The 19,714-nt window shown below is 39.9% G+C and overlaps 2 protein-coding genes and 1 long non-coding RNA gene across 4 annotated transcripts; 2 read left to right on the forward strand and 1 right to left on the reverse strand.

Moving 5' to 3' along the window:
• Positions 1-7,187: 7,187 nt before the first annotated feature.
• On the forward strand, positions 7,188-8,663 carry LOC127940860 (forkhead box protein E1-like). The gene has a single exon (XM_052536171.1). The coding sequence runs from the start codon at positions 7,511-7,513 to the stop codon at positions 8,438-8,440; it is 930 nt and encodes a 309-aa protein (XP_052392131.1). The 5' UTR covers positions 7,188-7,510; the 3' UTR covers positions 8,441-8,663.
• Positions 8,664-10,879: 2,216 nt separating this feature from the next.
• LOC127950528 (uncharacterized) lies at positions 10,880-12,797 on the reverse strand. The gene is made up of 3 exons (XR_008152484.1): positions 12,612-12,797; positions 11,496-11,609; positions 10,880-11,376 (listed from the first exon to the last, which is right to left on the reverse strand). It is a non-coding gene; the product is annotated as an uncharacterized LOC127950528 (long non-coding RNA).
• Positions 12,798-14,460: 1,663 nt separating this feature from the next.
• LOC127950418 (acidic leucine-rich nuclear phosphoprotein 32 family member B) lies at positions 14,461-18,408 on the forward strand. Of its 2 annotated transcripts, none has more exons than XM_052547490.1 (7): positions 14,461-14,695; positions 16,930-17,079; positions 17,167-17,289; positions 17,437-17,623; positions 17,695-17,789; positions 17,860-17,905; positions 17,988-18,408. In XM_052547490.1, exons 1-7 carry the CDS (start codon positions 14,642-14,644, stop codon positions 18,059-18,061), a joined length of 729 nt encoding a protein of 242 aa, XP_052403450.1. In that variant the 5' UTR covers positions 14,461-14,641; the 3' UTR covers positions 18,062-18,408. The 2 variants fall into 2 exon arrangements, with proteins under 2 accessions (XP_052403450.1, XP_052403530.1); XM_052547570.1 differs by having other exon boundaries at positions 17,991-18,408.
• Positions 18,409-19,714: the final 1,306 nt, after the last annotated feature.

Consider the following 19,714-nt stretch of genomic DNA (forward strand, 5'->3'; position numbering starts at 1 on the left):
CTAAAACTCTACAGGTCAAGAAATAAGCCGTATTTAAACATGATCCAGAAGTGCAGGTGTTTTCTCTGGGACAAGGCTCATTTAAAATGGACTGTGGCAAAGTGGAAAACTGTTCTGTGGTCAGACGAATCAAAATTTGAAGTTATTTTTGGAAAACTGGGACGCCATGTCATCTGGACTAAAGAGGACAAGGACAACCCAAGTTGTTATCAGCGCTCAGTTCAGAAGCTGCATCTCTGATGGTATGGTGTTGCATGAGTGTGTGTGGCATGGGCAGCTTATACATCTGGAAAGGTACCATCAATGCTGAAAGATATATACAAGTTCTAGAACAACATATGCTCCCATCCAGACGTCGTCTCTTTCAGGGAAGACCTTGCATTTTCCATCATGACAATGCCAGAGCACATACTGCATCAATTACAACATCATGGCTGTGTAGAAGAAGGATCCGGGTACTGAAATGACCAGCCTGCAGTCCAGATCTTTCACCCAGAGAAAACATTTGGTGCATCATAAAGAGGAAGATGTGACAAAGAAGACCTAAGACAGTTGAGCAACTAGAAGCCTGTATTAGACAAGAATGGGACAACATTCCTCTTCCTAAACTTGAGCAGCTTGTCTCCTCAGTCCCCAGACGTTTGCAGACTGTTATAAGAAGAAGAGAAGAAGAGGAGATGCCACACAGCGGTAAACATGGCCCTGTCCAAACTTTCTTAAGATGTGTCGATGCCATAAAATTTAAAATCAACTTGATTTTCTCTTAAAATTATACATTTTCTCAGTTTAAACATTGGATACATCATCTATGTTGTATTCTGAATAAAATATTGACATTTGAAACTTCCACATCATTGCATTCTGTTTTTATTCACAATTTGTACAGTGTTTTTAGAATCAGGTTTGTACATTGTTTGATGAAAGAATAATGTTTTTATTAATATAATTACACTATTTTTCTCTGTTTATTTTGTGAAACCTTACTAGGTATATGGAGTAACCGTATATGAATATGAACTCATAACAGCTAAGGATGCTTTGCATGGTGCCTAACAACGGCTCTTAGCTGTTATAACCACTGTGAAAATCATTGTTAAAATTAGTTCATACAAAATGCAACTGTTCATTGTTAGTTTATGTCACTCCATTAAATAATATTAAATATTAACAGATACAACTTTTGATTTTAAAACAAGTAACACTTTAGTTTAGGGACCAATTCTCACTATGAACTAGTTGCTTCTTAGCATGCCTGTTATTAACATATTGACTGTTTATAAAGCACATATTATTCATCCCTAACCAGATCTCATAACAAAACTTACCAACTACTTAGTAACTATTAATATGCAGCAAATTAGGAGTTTATTGAGGCAAAAGTCATAGTGAATGGTTTGTTAATAGTGAGAACTGACCTTTAAAATAAAGTGCATATGTTGGAATGAACTGATTAATAAATGCTTTAGAAGTGTTTGTCATGAGTATATGATGTACATACTGTTTTTCATCGTTGGTAATGTAACTTGTGCTACCAGTATTTTTACGTCTCATATAACAAAAGGTCTCTGAAGTTGTGATTTGCACCAATGCTTCGCCAAAGCATGTCAACTGAACTGCAATCAACATTTTTATTATGAACAAGTGCATTTATCAAATTGCAAAACTGTACTCACACAACACTTCCCCCTGACCTCTCTTGGTTACTGACAGAAGAGCATATTGCTTTATTTCAGTAATAACAATCCTGCATGATTGTGAATCTCTCTTAGACATCAGTCTTGTGAAATAAATAAATAAATAAATACACATGCAAATAAATAATGGGCCATCATCACTGACTGAATGTCAGAAATGTGTGTGAGAGCAGAGTGTGTTCTTACATGTTCAGCTTCTCACATACTTTCTCTTTTGAGCGGCAGACTGAGCTCTCATCACCGAGAGAGACCTGATAATGCCTCGTCTTTCAGCTCGCTTCAAAAGAGCTTGTGATTGGAGATGACAAATGAGGCAGTAAGACAGGTCCGACAGCAACACGCTCAGCTCTGCTCTCAATCCAACAAACGCTTCCAGTGAAGTTCGGCGGAAACTTGCATCTTCCTTAAAACCACTTCATCGCTTTACTTTTGGTCTTAGACATTTTTGCTATAAATATTTAAAACAGCCTAATATTCAAAATCAATAAATATGACAGTAGGAGACATGAGAATCATACTCTAATTCTCTAATTCATCTGTAAATCACAGCAGTGCCAGGTAAGAGTTAAACTGGAAGGAAAGGTCAGAGGTGAATATTGTTTCTGCTGCAGCTGTGCTCTATCAGGTCCTGGAGGAACACACCTGTGTCATCAGCATCACAGTATAATAATAATCTCATACGATTACATTCGATAGAATTATTTCATTTATGACGGTATGAATTCACAAATATATAGAAATATTTTAATATGTCATAAAATTATATATTTTCTGAACACAGGGAAATATGATAACAGCTATATTTTATTTATAACTATTTGAAGGTTTATTAGCTCAAAGGTGTGTGTGTGTACTAACATTTGAGTTGTGTTTAAAAGTCTGCATTTATTTGATAAAAAGTTTTTTACAATAGCAAAATTATTTAATATTATTACAGTTTAAAACATCTGTTCTCTGTGTGAATCTTTGTTAAAATGTAATGTATTTCTGTGATGCTCCGCTGTATTTTCAGCATCATTCCTCCAGTCTTCAGTGTCACATGATCTTCAGAAATCATGAAAATATGATGATTTACTGCTCAAGAAACAATTTTTTAAAGGATTCTTTAATGCATATAAATATATTATTATGATAACTAGATTAAGATAATGCATGCTGAATAAAATACATTTCTTAAAACTAATCAAATATTCTCCAGGTACTGGGTGATAACCTTCATTACACATGTAACACTTAATGCAGCATAATAAAGCTGAATAGGAGTGACAGGAACGCAGTGGGGATGAGTGAGGGGTGGACACATATTTGGGTGCAGCTCCAGAAACACAAAGCAGCCGTTCAGTGTCAGTGTGAGCTCCAGCAGCATGCACACAGATGCAAAACAGCTCTGTGAGGGCTCCATTTGTTGTGCAAATATACTAGTATATGTAAATAAAGCCACACACACATCTACTTTGACATGGCATGGGAAAGCCACAAATAAGCATGACAAGAGCAAACAGACAAAAAAAAGAAACTGATTGACTCCTTTACAGATAAAATGTGCACTAGGGTATTTTTTTCGCAAGCATAACATGTTTCGATGTGTTCAGGGTTGCACTTTATTTATTATTAAGGTCCAGTCTTCACCATTAACTACAACTTTAGCCTCAATAAACTCCTAATGTACTGCTTATTGAGTTTAGGAATTGTGTTTAGTATCTAAAATATACTCGTATGGCATTGATATGTGCTTTATAAGTACTAATAAACCAATATGCAAGTCATATGCATGCTAGTTAATAGTGAAAGTCGATCCTAAACTAAAGTGTTAGCGTGTTTGGTTACCTATGATTTCTGTGAAGCTAAGAGAAAGAGTGTGTTTGGGAAAACTAATGATATTTGCCTTCATATGATGATTCTAAGCCAAAATCATGAAATAGCAGCCGCTTTTAAAAGGGAATTGAGAATAAATAGTAGTCTTCCTTTGACACAGCTCCTAAAATATGGCAGATAGCACGTGAAGTGAGCTGTTTGTGATTATAGATCATGTATAAACACAAGTCTGATCCCAGAATGCACCTGTGCTAGTGTAACCCAAGGCCATGAGACGAGTCTGTCTCTCCAGGACAATAACTCTCCACCGACAGCTCGAGCAAAACTCACAAAAACACTCTTTTCTAGCATCAGCTCCTCAGAATTAAGGAAAATTTACAAAAAATTAACCCAAGGCACTTGAGAATGGTTCATCAGTGTTTAAACTGGTGCGTGGTGAAATGCTAATCAGACTGCTCCAGTAATAACAGGACACATCAGTCCCACAGAGAATCAAGTGTGTGAGAGCTCGAATACTTGAGCACAAGATGTGGCTTGTGTTGGCTCTTTGCTCTAAGAACAGGTAATCCAGCGCTGTCAGTGATTGAGGACATACAAATCCTGCAGAAACAGACACGCAGGTGGCAACACCACCATCTCGCTCTCGTTTCGTCATCGGGTGCCAGCGAGGTGTGTCACATCTGTCCTCCGAGGTTCACTAATGAGGGACAACATTCCTGGAGAACACTGAACCCTCACATTCACAATACAGCTGGATTGAGCAAGGCTTTCAGAAGCAGCGGGAGGAGAGAGAATGAGTCTGGAGGCGTCTGCAGAAACACAGGAAGAGTTCAGACGCTCCTCACCCTCTGAGCATCAGGACACACCTGGAGGAGGAACTTAGATTTCAAGAACTAGAGCTGAATGATTCTGTGCGCTGTGAACTCTGATGAAACCCTTCTCAGACAGGTTTCTCTGTGTGAGTCTGGTGTGAACACACACGAGCAGTGCTGATTGGCCGTGTCGAGACACACAGGTGGATCATGAAGAGTGAACGTTAGCCGAGACGCAGCATTCTGCTTCAGTTATGTAAACCGGCCCCGGCCTGACAACCAGTCAACCGGCGCGGAGACTTTGCATTGCCACTGACTGCACACACACACACACACACACACACACGCACACACACACGCACACACACAGAGAGAGACTCACACACACACACACACACACACACACACACACACACACACAACACAGAGAGAGACTCACACACACACACAACCACAACTAGACACAGACGATAGATATCAATAGTAAATAAAATCAGAACAAGCATGTAACGAATAATTACATGATTTTTAAACTACTCAAAAAAAGTACAGTTTCTGGAAGAACTTAAGACTTAATTACAGTAAGGTGAGTATTTGTAATCATGCTAATGACTTTTATTATTTCAAGATCAAGTAACAACAAAAGCAGATAAAAATGAATCTGCAATGAACAAAAGAAGTGGATTTGACCAAATCATGGAACAGGAACACGTCTTTTCTGAATCAGATCTGACCACATTCATAACAGAAATGAAGAAGAAAACCATGTCTGTTCTTTGAAGGAAAGCTGTGTGTGAAGTCATGAAACCTTTTAAAAATAAACGATGAAGCTTTCTTTTGCGTGTCACCATATTTTAGCTGATGTCAGAGGTTTTTGCATGGCTTATAACGACAAAACTCTGATTTACATCATTCTTCAATGGAAGGCCTTTTGGACCATTCCAGCTTGTACAATATTGGAAAACAGTTCTGGAATACAAGCTATCTGTCTGTGAGGAACAAAATCAAAGAAAATGTCACACTGTCATTTGTTGAATTGTTTTCATGATAAAAGCCTTGTTTTAGTGTAAAAGGTTGTTTTTCACCACAACACATGCTGCTTCTCACAAATCCAGCGCACAGTAAAAGAACGCAGACTATATTTGTGGATAGATTTTTTAAGAAATGTTATTTAAATATTTTTGGCAAGTTTTATTCCATCTGGCTTGTCAGTTTGGACAGAAAATAAAACACTTTAATACAAGCAGTGGACATGTAGAATAAATGAAGCCAAGATGAGTTCAGTCTGAAGGCAATAATAACTAAATATAAATCAATCAATCAATCGTGTTATTTCAGGAGCAATCGGCAGAACAATCAGCATCTCTCACATACACACAGACGTTTGTTGTGTAATTAAAGCCGTAGCAATCGTTGTGTCAGGAACTCCAGGAACACACGGCTGATTTCCACAGAATTAAAATTCCCATCATTCCCATCATTCTCCACGCTCGGGATCATGTTTGCTTTATTCTGCTCTACAATCAGTCCAGAATACAAAAGAAAAAGTGTTTCAGTTCCTCACATTCAATGGGGTGCCTTAAATCTGTCTATTAAACTACAGTGACATATAATCATAGTTGTTAAAATCACCAATCTTTTTATGTAGACAAAAATCTGAGATCTAATGAGACCAAATACTTTACGCTCATCTGTCATCAGAAGTTGGTGATATACTTCTAGGAGAAATAAGATGGAATATTAGTGAAGTGCTTACTGAATAAAGAACAATGTGTATACTGCGTCCTGTGTGTTTGATTTTTATTTAAAGTATGTGAAATAGTTTGCATTAATAAACCTCTGTGCGCTCCACTGGGATCAGACGACGTGTGCAGGGTAGATTCAGTGTTAGATCATACATGCTGATATTGTTTTTCACCAGTCTGATCAAGTCAAGAGAGAAGAGAGAGATTTGCTGAAGATATTATTCTGGTTATACTAGTTTATTCTTCACACTGGAAACTGCAGGTCAACTTTAAGAGCATTGCATCATCAGACGCAGGAGTACGTTTCAGAACCAGCTGTGCAGATTATACACACAGAAAGAAAACAAGCAAGCAACAAAGTTAATAATAATAATATATATATAGAAGAGCTTCTTAAGAAACACGAAGCCCACCTGAGCAGCGATTGTTTAAGGACTGAATTTTATAGTTTGACTGATTCAACACGTGAGGATCATGGTTCAAACGAAGCTACTTCCCAGTAAAAAACCGTGGGAATAACGCCGTTCAGAATCAATTGTATTTTTATCTCCTGTATTAAAGATGGAAACAGGACACCTGGCCCAGGTATCAGGCTGTCTATACCCACACACCAAATTGTGACCCAGATTTGCATGCTGTTAAAACAGAGGGAGGCACACGCTGTGGCTTACAATAACATATTTACATCTTCTCACACAGATGAAACCGCCTGACACGGCACTGGACAAGAAAAAAAGCCCTGCGGAGGCCGAGGAGTTTGTATTACCACTAAACAGGGCTATTAGAGCTCAATAACACCCCCACTTTAGCCAAAATAAATCCCCATCTGTTTTGCTTGCTACAAAAATAAACCTGTCTTCCATTAGATGCTGGAGAACCAGAACACTGAAGAAAGATTAGCAGCGTGTAGAGAAGAAATAAGACGACGGGACTCACAGACGATACCTTTAAACCTTATTCTCTAAGAGTGAAGAGTTTTAACTCATCGATGCATAGAATTTGGCATACAGAAGAAGCATAAGTGTTGGCTCATGTTTTTAATGTACTAGCTTCCACCAGAGTTGGAGGAAATAAATGTGCACGATGGAGAGAGAACTGAAATCTGCAGAGACATGTGCTGTGAGCCGCGTGACAGTCACCTGCTGGAGGGGGCGTGGCTAATCACTCTTCAGGTGAAGTCAGTCAGGTATCGAGTCCTCACTTCTCTCTGCAGCCGTGCGAAGAACAACATCACATCACGGCTGTTTGTGTGAAGGCTTGCTCCTGGAAGAAGTGTAAGGACACACCTGACATCTCAAAGGATCATTCGGCTCAGGGATTTTAAAGTCTGCATTATGACTGGTATTTTCTCACCAGAAGCGAAGAAGATTTGTTGCCCCTGACAGAGAGAGGAGAGAGAAGTGAAACAGCGAGGGACACTCGAGAGCTTCCAGGAGCCAGAGTCATGCCTGTGGTGAAAGTAGAGAGCGGTTCTCCTTCTGAAAGCACTCTTCCGCTGAACGACGGTCAGAAAGGCCGTCGGAGGAAGAGACCCCTACAGCGAGGCAAACCTCCGTACAGCTACATCGCTCTGATCTCCATGGCCATCGCCAACTCGCCCGACCGCAGGCTCACTCTGGGGGGCATCTACAAGTTCATCACCGAGAGGTTTCCCTTCTATCAAGACAACTCCAAGAAATGGCAGAACTCCATCCGCCATAACTTGACCCTCAACGACTGCTTCATCAAAGTCCCCCGAGAGCCCGGCCGACCCGGAAAGGGCAACTACTGGGCGCTGGATCCCAACGCCGAAGACATGTTTGAGAGCGGAAGCTTTCTACGACGGCGGAAGCGATTCAAGCGCAGCGACTTCACCACGTACTCGCCGTACGTGCACGAGTCTCCCGTCTTCTCCCCGGTCCAGATCACACGCTCGGTCTACCCCAACATGAGCCCAGCGGCCTTCTACCAGTCCTCGCCGAGCTTCAGCGCCGCTCAGTCCAGGGTCTTCAGGATCAACTCTCTGGTGGGTTCAGAGATGATGCCTCAGCAGTCCTGCCACAGCTTCAGTCCGGAGAGTTTCCAGCATCAGTCCTGCAGCTCCAGCTCCTCCAACAACATGTCCTTCTCCTACTCCAGCTCCGGACACGGACACGCTCAGGTATCCTATCCTCAAGGCAGCGGCCAGGCCTTCTGCTCGTCGGGGAGGATGGCCATCTCCAGTTTGTCTCCCATCGCTGGAGATGCTGTCGGAGACCCCTACAGCAGAACGTCTCCGGCGCAGCTGGGCTCTTTTGTTCAGTACAATAACTCTGCATCAGTAGGAAGCTCAGGAGCCTACATCAGGCATCCAGCTTACTCCGGTAACATGGACCGGTTCGTGTCTGCCTCCTGAACAATGTTCTCCTCTGCGAGAACCGCTGGCACACGAGAGTGAATATGAAAACCATGATATTTAAACTGATGTTGCTATTGTTTGTGTTTCCATCAGATTCCATGTTATTAACCTCAATGGACGCTTGTACAGACCTTTCCTATTACGACATTGTAAAACGGCACAAAGTGCTCAAGTTAAAGCCAAATGTTTACAAAGATAGAACTTTTTTGTTCTGTTTTTAGGAAGGGTCCGATTCTTTTATTATTATTACTTGAGTGAAATGTCTTCTTCATATAAGATTTTCTTATTGCCATCTGTGTACGTCTAAATGCTTCCATTTACTTTAATGGAAATGAGTTACTACATCTTCTTAATTCAGTGATATAAAGATGTTTTTACGAGAGGCTGTGTGGCTGTGTTCTTTAGGATGAGGTGCACGAGAAAATGATGTTTAAGATCTGTGTGTGAACATGCATCACACCAAACAAACTACAACAAAATTTATAGGAATATTCTTATATATATATATATTTATATATATACTGAAACTTTTATGTTTTCTAATATGCATTCGCGCTTGATAAATGCGGGTGTATTTCGACACACAGGTTGGGTTTTATATACAGGAACAGAGATCCACATTCAATCTTGTCTGGAACAAGTGGATTTGTTTAAAGGAGTAAGTGAGTTCGGAGTAATATTAACTAACTACATGCACTTATTATATGGTTAGGGTTTGGTTTAGGGTTACTTGCATTTAATTATGCATAATTGTTTTTAAGTACATGTAATGTGTAATAAGGGCACCTTAAAATAAAGTGTTACTTACACAACTAATCTAATAGGGGAAGCATCTACATTTCAAGGAGAATGAGTCAGATTTTATTAAATTTGGCGTAAACGGTGAATAATAAAGGATAATCATCAAGGTCACATCAGTTGAGTCTCACGCAGCCTTTCTGATAAAAAAAATTAACAACTTCACACAGAAGAAATATACTGCGGTAAATATGCAGTTTTTATATTTATAACATATAGCCTAGTTATCAGCATGACACGATAACCAGTACCAGTGCAAGTTTGACACTGATTTTAAACGAGTTCAAACGAGTAGTTATAATTAAGTGACTTACATTTCAGTACAAAATGATACATTTTTACTGTTTTTTGTAAATTTTAGTAGTAACTTCAGTCAAATAAAATGTAATTTCCCAATAACAGAACTGAGGCCATGGGTTAATGCTGAGTGGCTAGTTGATAAACTATAGCTAGTGTCTGGAGAGCGAACAGGTTAATGTGTGTATTACTGCGGTTATATTATAACAACAGTAATGTGCTGATGGGTGTCAGACACTAGGAAGGGTGCATTTGTGAACCACTGCGTTCTGAGAAAACATATAAAATATTTCATATTTTAATTTAATGGTGAATACACACAGAACACAAACCGTCCAAACATTTACATGCTAAAAACATCCTCCAGCTAAACTTTCCCTTTACAGAAACTTTAACAGATTTCACTTATTTATAAATTACATTTATTTCTAAGAGAGATAACCCCAAATAATACTTTACTCCTGGTTTTATATTATTGAAAAAAATAAAGCTTATTAATATTATACACTTGTAAAGAATAGTTTTCTAGCACTACAATAATGAAAGTTACATACTTTTTTAAATGTAATTCAGTCATAAAATTGTTACCATGCAGTTTGACACAAATTATCAGTTATTGATGTTTTTTTTTTTAAGTTCACAATGATTCTACATATTTAAACTGTCCGAATAAACGCAAAAAAAAAAAAAAAAACGTTACAAGAAAGGTGAGGTAAATGAATGATCATTTTCATAGGACCTCATCTTTGCTTAGACTTTGCACAGCACAAAAACTTCTTTAAACTCTTTAATTAAAAAAAAACAAGTGACCAAATATCATCAACTTTATACACACACACACACACACATATATATATATATATATAATTTTAATCGACACCACAATCATTAAGCAATGTATTCTGTCACACAACTCTGAGATCAGGGCAGAGATGAAGGAAGCGTCGTGTGTTTGTGGATAACAATCACATTTTCACAATATTAGTCTTGCTGTGACGAACTGAATGAATCTGCACAAATCCACCGAAGGCAAGAGGTAGAGCTCGGAGTCCTAACACGGACGAAGGGAAGGTTTATCAGAAGAAGAGACGGAGCTATTGAGCATCAGTGAAGCAGAACACATCAGAGAACACGGAGCTTGAACGACTGGATTCAGACAGAAGCTGCGTTTCACAAGCACTGGCACGATCAGAAGAACTGTGATTCATTACTCATAAATCAGACAGAGTACACAACAAAAAAAGCCTTTTAATTAAGAGTTTCTATTTAAACCTAATCTGTGATACGAGAGTTCAGACTGAAACACACACACGTTACTGCTGTCCTTATACAGACCTGTGATTTAAGACAATAACATTTATTAAACTGTTCATATACACTAATTTATCACTTACGAAATGAACTGATTGGCCTACAAAGGTTTTCAGTTTAGTTTAAATGAAAGACACCAAACGAATCTACACATTTCTGACTCTACAGCAACTCTTTCAGTAAAGTCCAGGAGCTTGTGTAGATCAGGACCGCGTCTGTCAGAAGATGTACACGCTACACTGCTCAACAGATTTACAAGATATCAGTTTTCATATTTCACCTGTCTGACGGTCTCAGTCATTCCAGTTTACTCTGGTTCATGGCGTTTTCTACAGAAGCACAGCTCGTTTAATACACAATCAAGAGAATACACACCGATATTACATTTACAGAAGGATTCGATCTGATCACGCACAGTGCTTTAAAAAGATTGGAGTCAGCACTACTGGAAAACACATCTTCTGTTCTACAGACAGCACTGTTTATCCCCCACAACTCCACGCAGAAGGACATCCATCGGTCTGGAGCTGCAGGAGGAAACACAGTCAGCGGATACACACACTATTCTCTGCTCGGTGTTTGTGTGCCGTCTCCATATTCTCCTCAAGTTTCTTTCATCCTGAAAGAGCTCAGACAACTGACTTACATTACCACTTGAGAGCTGAATGAAAGAGATGTGCAGAGCTGTGATCTCTCCTGGTCTTCTTCAGCTGTGATGCGTCTCTCTGACTCCAGCTGCAGCGCCTCCTGCAGGACACATCTGAAACAGCAGGAGAAGGATTCAGACAGACAGAGCACGCGGAGTGAACACTTACACTTATAAAATCATTTAAAACCTAACTTTAGTTTATACCAGTGAATATGGCTTTGAAAATGACTGCACTCTTCTTCTCTGTGGCACTATAACTGATTTACATTAGAAAACACTTTTAATGTCTAGCGACATTAGGGTGAGTGCTTCTGCAAAACCAGAAAGAATATATTTTTAGAATATAATATTCAGTAAAAAGAAAAAAAAAAACGAACAAAACTGGAATTTTTATGAAAAATATCTCTTATACAAATCAAACCATGTACGTTTTTTTCTGTCAAAGATATAAATTAATTTCAATATATTTGTCTGACAGACATTAACACTGACCCCCATCGAAAACATGCTTCTCTCTTAAATATGATCTAAAGACTTCTTTTGTGCACAACTGAATTTACAAAAATAAATAAAATTAAAACTAAATCATAGCTGTTAAACAAAATCTTAACCGAAACAAATGATAAGCATTTAGTGCTTTATGTTCAGGTGTGATTCAGGCATTATTTGATGTTTATCTCCATCAGATATGAATCTTTGATTCTACTGTGATTAATTTACACTTTATTAAAAGGAATAGTTCAGACAGAAATGACATTTGATGACAATTATATTTGAAGCATTACAATATTGCAATACATTACATACAATACATAAACTCTTGATGGAAAACTGACTATTAAAAACTGAATACAGGTTTAATACTGACATCAAAATAGTTTTGTGTGGACTCGTATGCCATGTTTTTAAATCTTCTTGAATAAGCTTTGCTCATTCCTCTTTTACAGGGATGCACTAATGAACCCAGAACTAATCGGATATATTAAACGTCAAGGAACAGATTTATTACTAAGAAACAAAAGCCCATTCAAAATACACAAAACATGACAGCTGGGGTCACGAGGTTACATCAGTCTGACAGCAGTGAGCGCGTGTTCTTTCTTCAACTCTTACCTTCGCGGATCACACGCGCTTTTCTGATCGTTACCGTTTTTTTTTATCCTGAAGAGAAAGAGCGTTATCGATTTACCCGCCAGTGATGCGTTCAAAATAAAACGCACGCGCTCCTGATTGGATAACAACACCGGAAACGCGGCTCTTCTTCACTGTTTCCGTGTTCACAGCGCCGCCTGCTGGACTGCACTGGAGGATGTTTTGTTTTAGGAGGCCTCTAAAGCTGTTTTAATCACGTGCTTCGTGTGTGGTCATTTATTAAACCTGGGTTTATCAAACTGTTCTAAATCAATCTCTCACTGCAGACAAAGACAAAATATAAAAGCCATTTTATTTTAAATAGTTGTACAAACAAACTAAAGGTTTATGACAATGTATTTTTCCTGCGAAGTTCTAGATTACAACCACTAGAGGGCACAAAAGTGCTGTAACATTTATTATTTGTATTATTAATATTAACACTATATCTGTATTGTGTGACAGAGTACTGATGATTATCATATACACATGGAAATGTGATTTTTTTTATAATATACATTTGTTCTTGTTCAAAACTTAGAAATCCCTAGAGACAGTAAATTAGTTGGTTAAAATGTTTTCTTCTGTAGAAAAGAGCATCAGATCATCATCTGCTGGAGGATCAAAATGCTTAACTGTATAAATGAAGCTAAAGTAGGAGATTTCAGCAAACACCTGCATCAATGACGAGGTCTCCATCATCTTCGGGCCCCAGATCCTCCATCAGAAACCCTTCCAGAGGGTCTTCCTCTTCCTCTTCAGGATCTCTTTCTCCAGCGTCTCTTCCATGTTAGTGTCCTGTCTCAGGAACACAAAGCACTGAAACCACATTCACTTTTCCTGCAGCTAAGAGAGTCATTATCTGCTGAAACATTACTGCAGAGCTGGAGAGATCAGCTGTGCTCTTATCTTCTTTGTAAAGAGAGGAGAACTTGGCACAATACTGACAGAAGAAAGAGATAAAGGAGGTCAGCCGTGCGTTTCTGTGACTGTTAGTCTGACCGCTGCTCCTGACCTGGTTAAGAGCTGTAGACAAACACGATCAGTGACATCAGATATCAATCAATAGACATCAGGATCTAATATATTTGTAATGTAAACAGTATGTATAATTTATATTGTATCAATTATCTAAAAACCCTTATTTAAAAAAAAAAAACTACTCTCTGTAGCTACTGGAACATGAAGAATATCTCAATATTTATATGAAATATTATATACTATGAAAATGCCAATTATTAACTTATTTTTTAATTATGTGTTGCCCCAGGAACACATCGATATGCAAATTAGTTACAGTGAATAGATACATTGTATATAATGAGAAAACCTGTTTATGGCCATTTTACACACAAACTGTATAAGATCAAATCATCCCTTTAAATCTGTCATAACAGTCGAGAATCATCTTTATACAGGTTTAGGTATAATAAAGCCCTAAGACCTAAAAATGTAATGTAAATAATTTAAATCAATTGTTTTTGCCTTTTCATGTATTTTTATTATTTATTTTTAAATGAGTCCTGCTGCCCTCTAGAGGATGTAATATCTTTTTTTTATTATTGTTATAGTGTTTTGCTTTCTTATGTTCTAAGCAATGCAACCATGAGAATTTTTTTTTTCGTGTCTGTGTCCAGGAGGTATATACAGATATACTATCAGATAATGATGAAGCCCAGACAGAAACAGGGCTCTGTGTTTGCCGATGTGTGCTTTATTGATAAGATAAACAACATTACATGGAATAAAAACACACAGCACATCTACCAAAACAAAAGAAAAAGTTTAAGCGCCACACGTGGACGAGCTCTCCAGGCGCGTGCTCGTGGCTGCAGTGCGCGCGGCCGCCGCCGGGGGCGCTCTCGAGTATATATTCTCCTCCATGGTTTCTGCTCTCAGAGTAACTTCGCTGGCTTCAGATCATTATACAGTCCCTTATTCTCCACATCTTTACACAGTTTGGGCTGAACAGAAATCCCTGAAAACAAAGAGTCGAACTCCTGAGGCGCGATATGGACATGAAGAAGAGGATTCACCTGGAGCTGAGGAACAGGACCCCATCTGATGTGAGCAATGCTGAGGATCACATTAGTGAAGTTAGCTGTGTGTGTGTGTGTGTGTGTGTGTGTGTGGGGAGCACATGGGTGTAAAGCCCTGCAGAAAGTAACGTTACATTCAGGGGTTCGTCGGTGTTGATGTGAAACGGTCAGACGGAGGAACGTTACTTCAGTTAAAGCTGAAGCGTTATTACATCTTATAACATCTGTGCTGGAGGACGCTTAATCGCTCATTATCTGTTTGTTTGAGTGAACCTCGGCGGAAGAATATGTTTGGGATGGTTTATGTCTCCGCGGTGGCCATGTTTGTTGCTTACATGAGGCGAAAGTAATAAAGCAGATCTTCTGTTCTAATAATAAAACACCGCCGGTTCAAAAAATAAACGACATTAATCTGACGAACATAGGAATTTTCGTTTACAATAAACTGATATTTAAAATAAAGTTTCATACTGCTAAGAAAGTGATATTTAACACGTGTGTTCTGTTGGTTACACTGTTACTCGAGGCGCGGGTTCCCGCCATTACTCCCAGCGCGTGCACACCGAGCACAACACTCACAAAATACTCGCGATGATGATCTTCAAGAGATTTCTGATGTAATCCGTAACCAAACGTGTTCAAAGCCGCAACGCGGATCTGAGAGGGAGAGAAAAGGGTTAAAAGCTGCGTGTGATTATCGTCAATCCGGCGGAAATGCTTCAGTTCGGTTTTAAAACCGACTAAACGTCGCGTCAGAAACGATCCTGCCAGAGTCACGACAGTATCGTGTGAGTTTCCCTCTCCTCGTGTTCTCCGAGCAGTCGCCATGTTGTCTCTCCATAAAGAAACTCTCCATTTTTGTCTCGCTGTTAACTTCCGCCCCGTCTTCGTCTTTCGCAGCAGAGTAGCCTTACGCCGCTTCCGGTCTCGTTCGCAGTTTGGCGCGCGGGATTTGAGTTTCTCATAGTGACACAAACACACGAGTTTCTCAGCAACTCCGTCACTTTCTTTTGTTTTTCTCCCCAGTTTAGAAACTTTTATTCCATGTTAAACTGCTGAACTTTGAGTTCTTGCTCTTATGGATCCTTCCATGAGCTGCAGCATTTCCTGTGAGTGAGTGACGTGACATTCAGCCAAGTATGGTGACCCATACTCAGAATTCGTGCTCTGCATTTAACCCATCCGAAGTGCGCGCACACACACACACACACTGTGAGCACACACACAGAGCAGTGGGCAGCCATTTATGCTGCGGCGCCCGGGGAGCAGTTGGGGGTTCGGTGTCTTGCTCAAGGGCTCCTCAGTCGTGGTATTGAAGGTGGAGAGAGAACGGTTCATGCACTCCCCCCACCCACAATTCCTGCCGGCCCGAGACTAGAACTCACAACCCTTCGATTGGGAGTCCAACTCTCTAACTATTAGGCTGTGAGTGTGTGTGTGTGCGTGTGAGTTTGCGTGAAAGTGAGTGAGTGTGAGAAGGGCTGTCGCAGCCCGCGGTAGAAAACACTCTCTCAGATGGCACAGATGTCCCAGGAATAAAGAGATAACGTCTCGCTAAAGTGACCAGATTTGGGAAACGCCTCTCATTTGCTTGTGGATGTTTGCGTCCCAAGTGATATTGCATTGTACTTACACAACTATTGTACTTCATTTTAATACCACGTAACATATTTTAAAAGTAACTTTGTTGCCCTTTCTTTTGAAATTGGCCTTTTCGCTCGCTTCATTTGGCTTGCTCAGCTAAATATGTCTGTAGGCGTGTGTCGACGCGCCCAGTTAACACACACACACACGTGCGTTTTCTCCTTCTTTCCAAAGCGCTCGTACAGTTGCGCTCCCGAGGTGTGTGTCATTGCTAGGCATCCATCAGCAGCGATATCTGCTACAACAAGGACATTTCATTAATGGATTTCCACCGAAAAACCCTTGCTGTAACTCTGCTACAAGATTTATTTACGAAGAAAAGTCAAATTAAACTCTGCAGTGTTTTGGTGCACCCTGTTCTTCAAAAACAACAGGGACTTTCACCCCGAAGGATGGTGTACCTGCGTTTTTATGACATTTATCATTATATCAGGTGAAACCACAATATTATCATTTATCGCGATAACTTCTTGGACAATTTATCATTCAGCAAAATTTGTTATCGTGACAGGCCTGAGAGTGTGTGCGCACGCGAGTGAGTATGTGAGAGTGAGTCTCTCTCTGTCTGTGTGTGTGTGTGTGTGTGTGTGCTTAACCCTCGTGTTGCTGGTTTCTAGGTCCGAGAACTGGTGCTTGATAACTGCAGATCAAATGAAGGGAAGATCGAAGGCCTCACAGCAGAGTTTGTTAATCTTGAGTTTCTAAGTTTGATAAACGTGGGTCTCCTCTCGGTCTCGAATCTCCCCAAGCTCGGAAAACTGAAGAAGGTGAGCGCACACACTCCTGACGGGGCTCTGCTGAGGTGTGTGTGTGTGTGTGTTCTGACGTGTGTGTGTGTGTGTTTTTGTTCTCAGTTGGAGCTCAGTGACAACAGGATCTCTGGAAATCTTGATGTTTTAGCTGAGAAACTCCCGAGTCTCACACATCTAAACCTGAGCGGCAACAAACTGAAAGACATCAGCACGCTGGAGCCCTTGGTTTGTACTGACTTCTGTTCCCATCAGCTTTCACACGTTAGAGTCTCCACCGCTCGACCTTCTACAGTCTGCCGTATCATAACTAGATGTGTGCAGCTCTAAACTATCCAACGATCTAACTGTAGATGGATCTGTTCACTTTGACAGAAGAAACTCGACCATTTGAAGAGCCTCGACCTTTTCAACTGTGAAGTCACAAACTTGAACGATTACCGGGAAAGTGTCTTCCGGCTCCTGCCGCAGCTCACGTATCTGGACGGCTACGACACGGACGACCGCGAGGCCTCGGACTCCGACGGAGATGCAGACGGAGTCGAGGATGACGAGGATGAAGGTCAGTGGGGCCGGCTGTCAGTTCAGTGTTTCGGGGGTTAACGATGCTCATTCAGATCACTTTCAACACAGATGGAGAAGAGGATGGAGAGGAGGAGGAGGAGGAAGATGATGATGAAGATGAGGTTGAATGCGAGGATGATGTGGAAGACAGTGCAGAGGATGAGGTACGAGCTGATTTCGTGTGTGCTGCTCTCAACAGAAACTGGTTTAATAACATGAGTTCTTCTATTTCAGGATGAAGATGATGATGATGATGACGATGATGATGATGATGATGAAGGTGAGTTGTATTGGAATAAGCATGGCTTCCTGCAGTGTGTAAGTGATTATGAATATTAATGGGGGGGGGTTTTCTCGCTCAGAAGAAGAGCAGGGAGAAAAGAGTGAGAAGAGGAAACGAGAGCCGGATGATGAAGATGACGATGAGGATGATTAAGAGCCGATCTTTCCATCCTCTGGTCTGTCCCGTGACCCCTGACCCCAGCGTTCAGCTCTGTTCTGGATCTTCCTCACGCTCGAGTGGCAGGACCTGTGGGGACTTTGGGGACTGGGGTTTAGTTTTGGGTCTGTGCTTTTAATATTCTGTTGAAAGTGTTTTTTCTGTTGTTTTTTTTGGTTGATATCCTCCCCCTTTAGTTTTTGTTCCAAGTGTCCCGGGAAGATTGCTCTGGGGTGTGTGTGCATCACTTCAGCGTGTGCCTGAGGCACCAATCAACGTCCTAGATACATTTTTACTTTCTGTAAGACAAAAACTTTGTAAATAAAATAACATTTTGTGCTTTGCTCACTCTCCAGTATCTCTGTCCTTTGAGCATTAGTTCTCTGAGAGACGATCAGTAGAGATGATGATGCACACTTTAGGACTGCTCTTGTTCATCTGAGAGTTACACTCATAATTCTCACTTTAACATGCAATTCTGAGAACATAGTTTTTAAATTGGGATTTATTAATTGCAGGGGGGGCATCATAATTGCATTTTTATTTCAAAATTGTGAGATGAAAAGTTGAAATTAAGTTTTTTTTTATTTTTTTTTATTACTTATTCAGTGGTGGAAACCGCTTCTATTGATGAGTGATCGTACCACTTGGGGGTTATTATTATTTTTATTTTTTTCTTAAAGCTCTTGGGTCCAGATGGTTATGACTAATAATTTATAACAATCAAAATGCAGTGACAAACCAAAATAGTCACAAATATTTCAAACCCTTTCTTTGGAATCCAATCACGTGTTCTCAGATGATACTTAATTGCGGTCGGGAACTTTTGACGCTCTAGCGGTTAATAAACAGAACTGCTTGCGTCTTGCGGAAGAACATCGGAGCCGGAACTACTTCTCTCTGTTTATGTCTATGAAGAATCACAAAGGTACTGTGTTACTCCGCCGCGGTATCCCCGAAGCAATCTAAAATAGTCCGAATATAAACACTTATTATAGGTGCACCCTAGTGATTCAGGACAAGCCAAAAACACGGTTTGGAAAATGGATTCATGGTGTACTCGCTTATTATATACATCTTTCTACGTTTTGAACACAAACAAAGTTACGGACCGCAGCTCTGATTGGTTGTTTTCTTACCGGGAGTGGTCTGTAACTGCAAATGGCAATAGGACACTGGGAGGAGCCAGAGGAGCTTGATTTTTACACAGATTATCTGTCTCATATTCTACTGTCAGGACATAAGGACAGGTTTAACAAATATATAAAAAATAGATTTTTACAAAAGTTACCTACTGCAGCTTTAAGGCTTAATTATTTTTTAGTTCTTTTAAACCAAATTAAGCAAATGTGTGTTTGGTGGATAAAGGGAGGAACCGCACTGGTGATGAGCTGTTCATAGAGCCCTACATATGATCCTGTCATACTCCTCTCATGTGACTTTCACATATTTATACAGCACTAATATAAAAATTGAACCCATTTTCGGCCTTTCCAAAAATGCTTGTTTTAATGATAAATCTACTTCCAGATAGACAGGCACAATACTAAGGTTTGTGCAAATATCTAAATTCAAGTTTGTTCAAAATAGGTTTTAATACAAATTAAATCCATATTGCGTTCTGAGATTGATGAGAAGTGGTTGTGTTTC

The sequence above is a fragment of the Carassius gibelio genome, chromosome A1 (genome assembly GCF_023724105.1).
Source record: "Carassius gibelio isolate Cgi1373 ecotype wild population from Czech Republic chromosome A1, carGib1.2-hapl.c, whole genome shotgun sequence".
In the NCBI taxonomy this organism is placed as follows: Eukaryota; Metazoa; Chordata; class Actinopteri; order Cypriniformes; family Cyprinidae; genus Carassius; species Carassius gibelio.

Bases quoted from the DNA above. Each gene is read 5' to 3' on its own strand.
- LOC127940860 (XM_052536171.1), top strand. From the start codon at position 7,511: ATGCCTGTGGTGAAAGTAGAGAGCGGTTCTCCTTCTGAAAGCACTCTT.
- LOC127950418 (XM_052547490.1), top strand. From the start codon at position 14,642: ATGGACATGAAGAAGAGGATTCACCTGGAGCTGAGGAACAGGACCCCA. The intron at 17,624-17,694 runs GTCAGTGGGGCC...CTTTCAACACAG, and splicing joins CGAGGATGACGAGGATGAAG to ATGGAGAAGAGGATGGAGAG. The intron at 17,790-17,859 runs GTACGAGCTGAT...CTTCTATTTCAG, and splicing joins AAGACAGTGCAGAGGATGAG to GATGAAGATGATGATGATGA.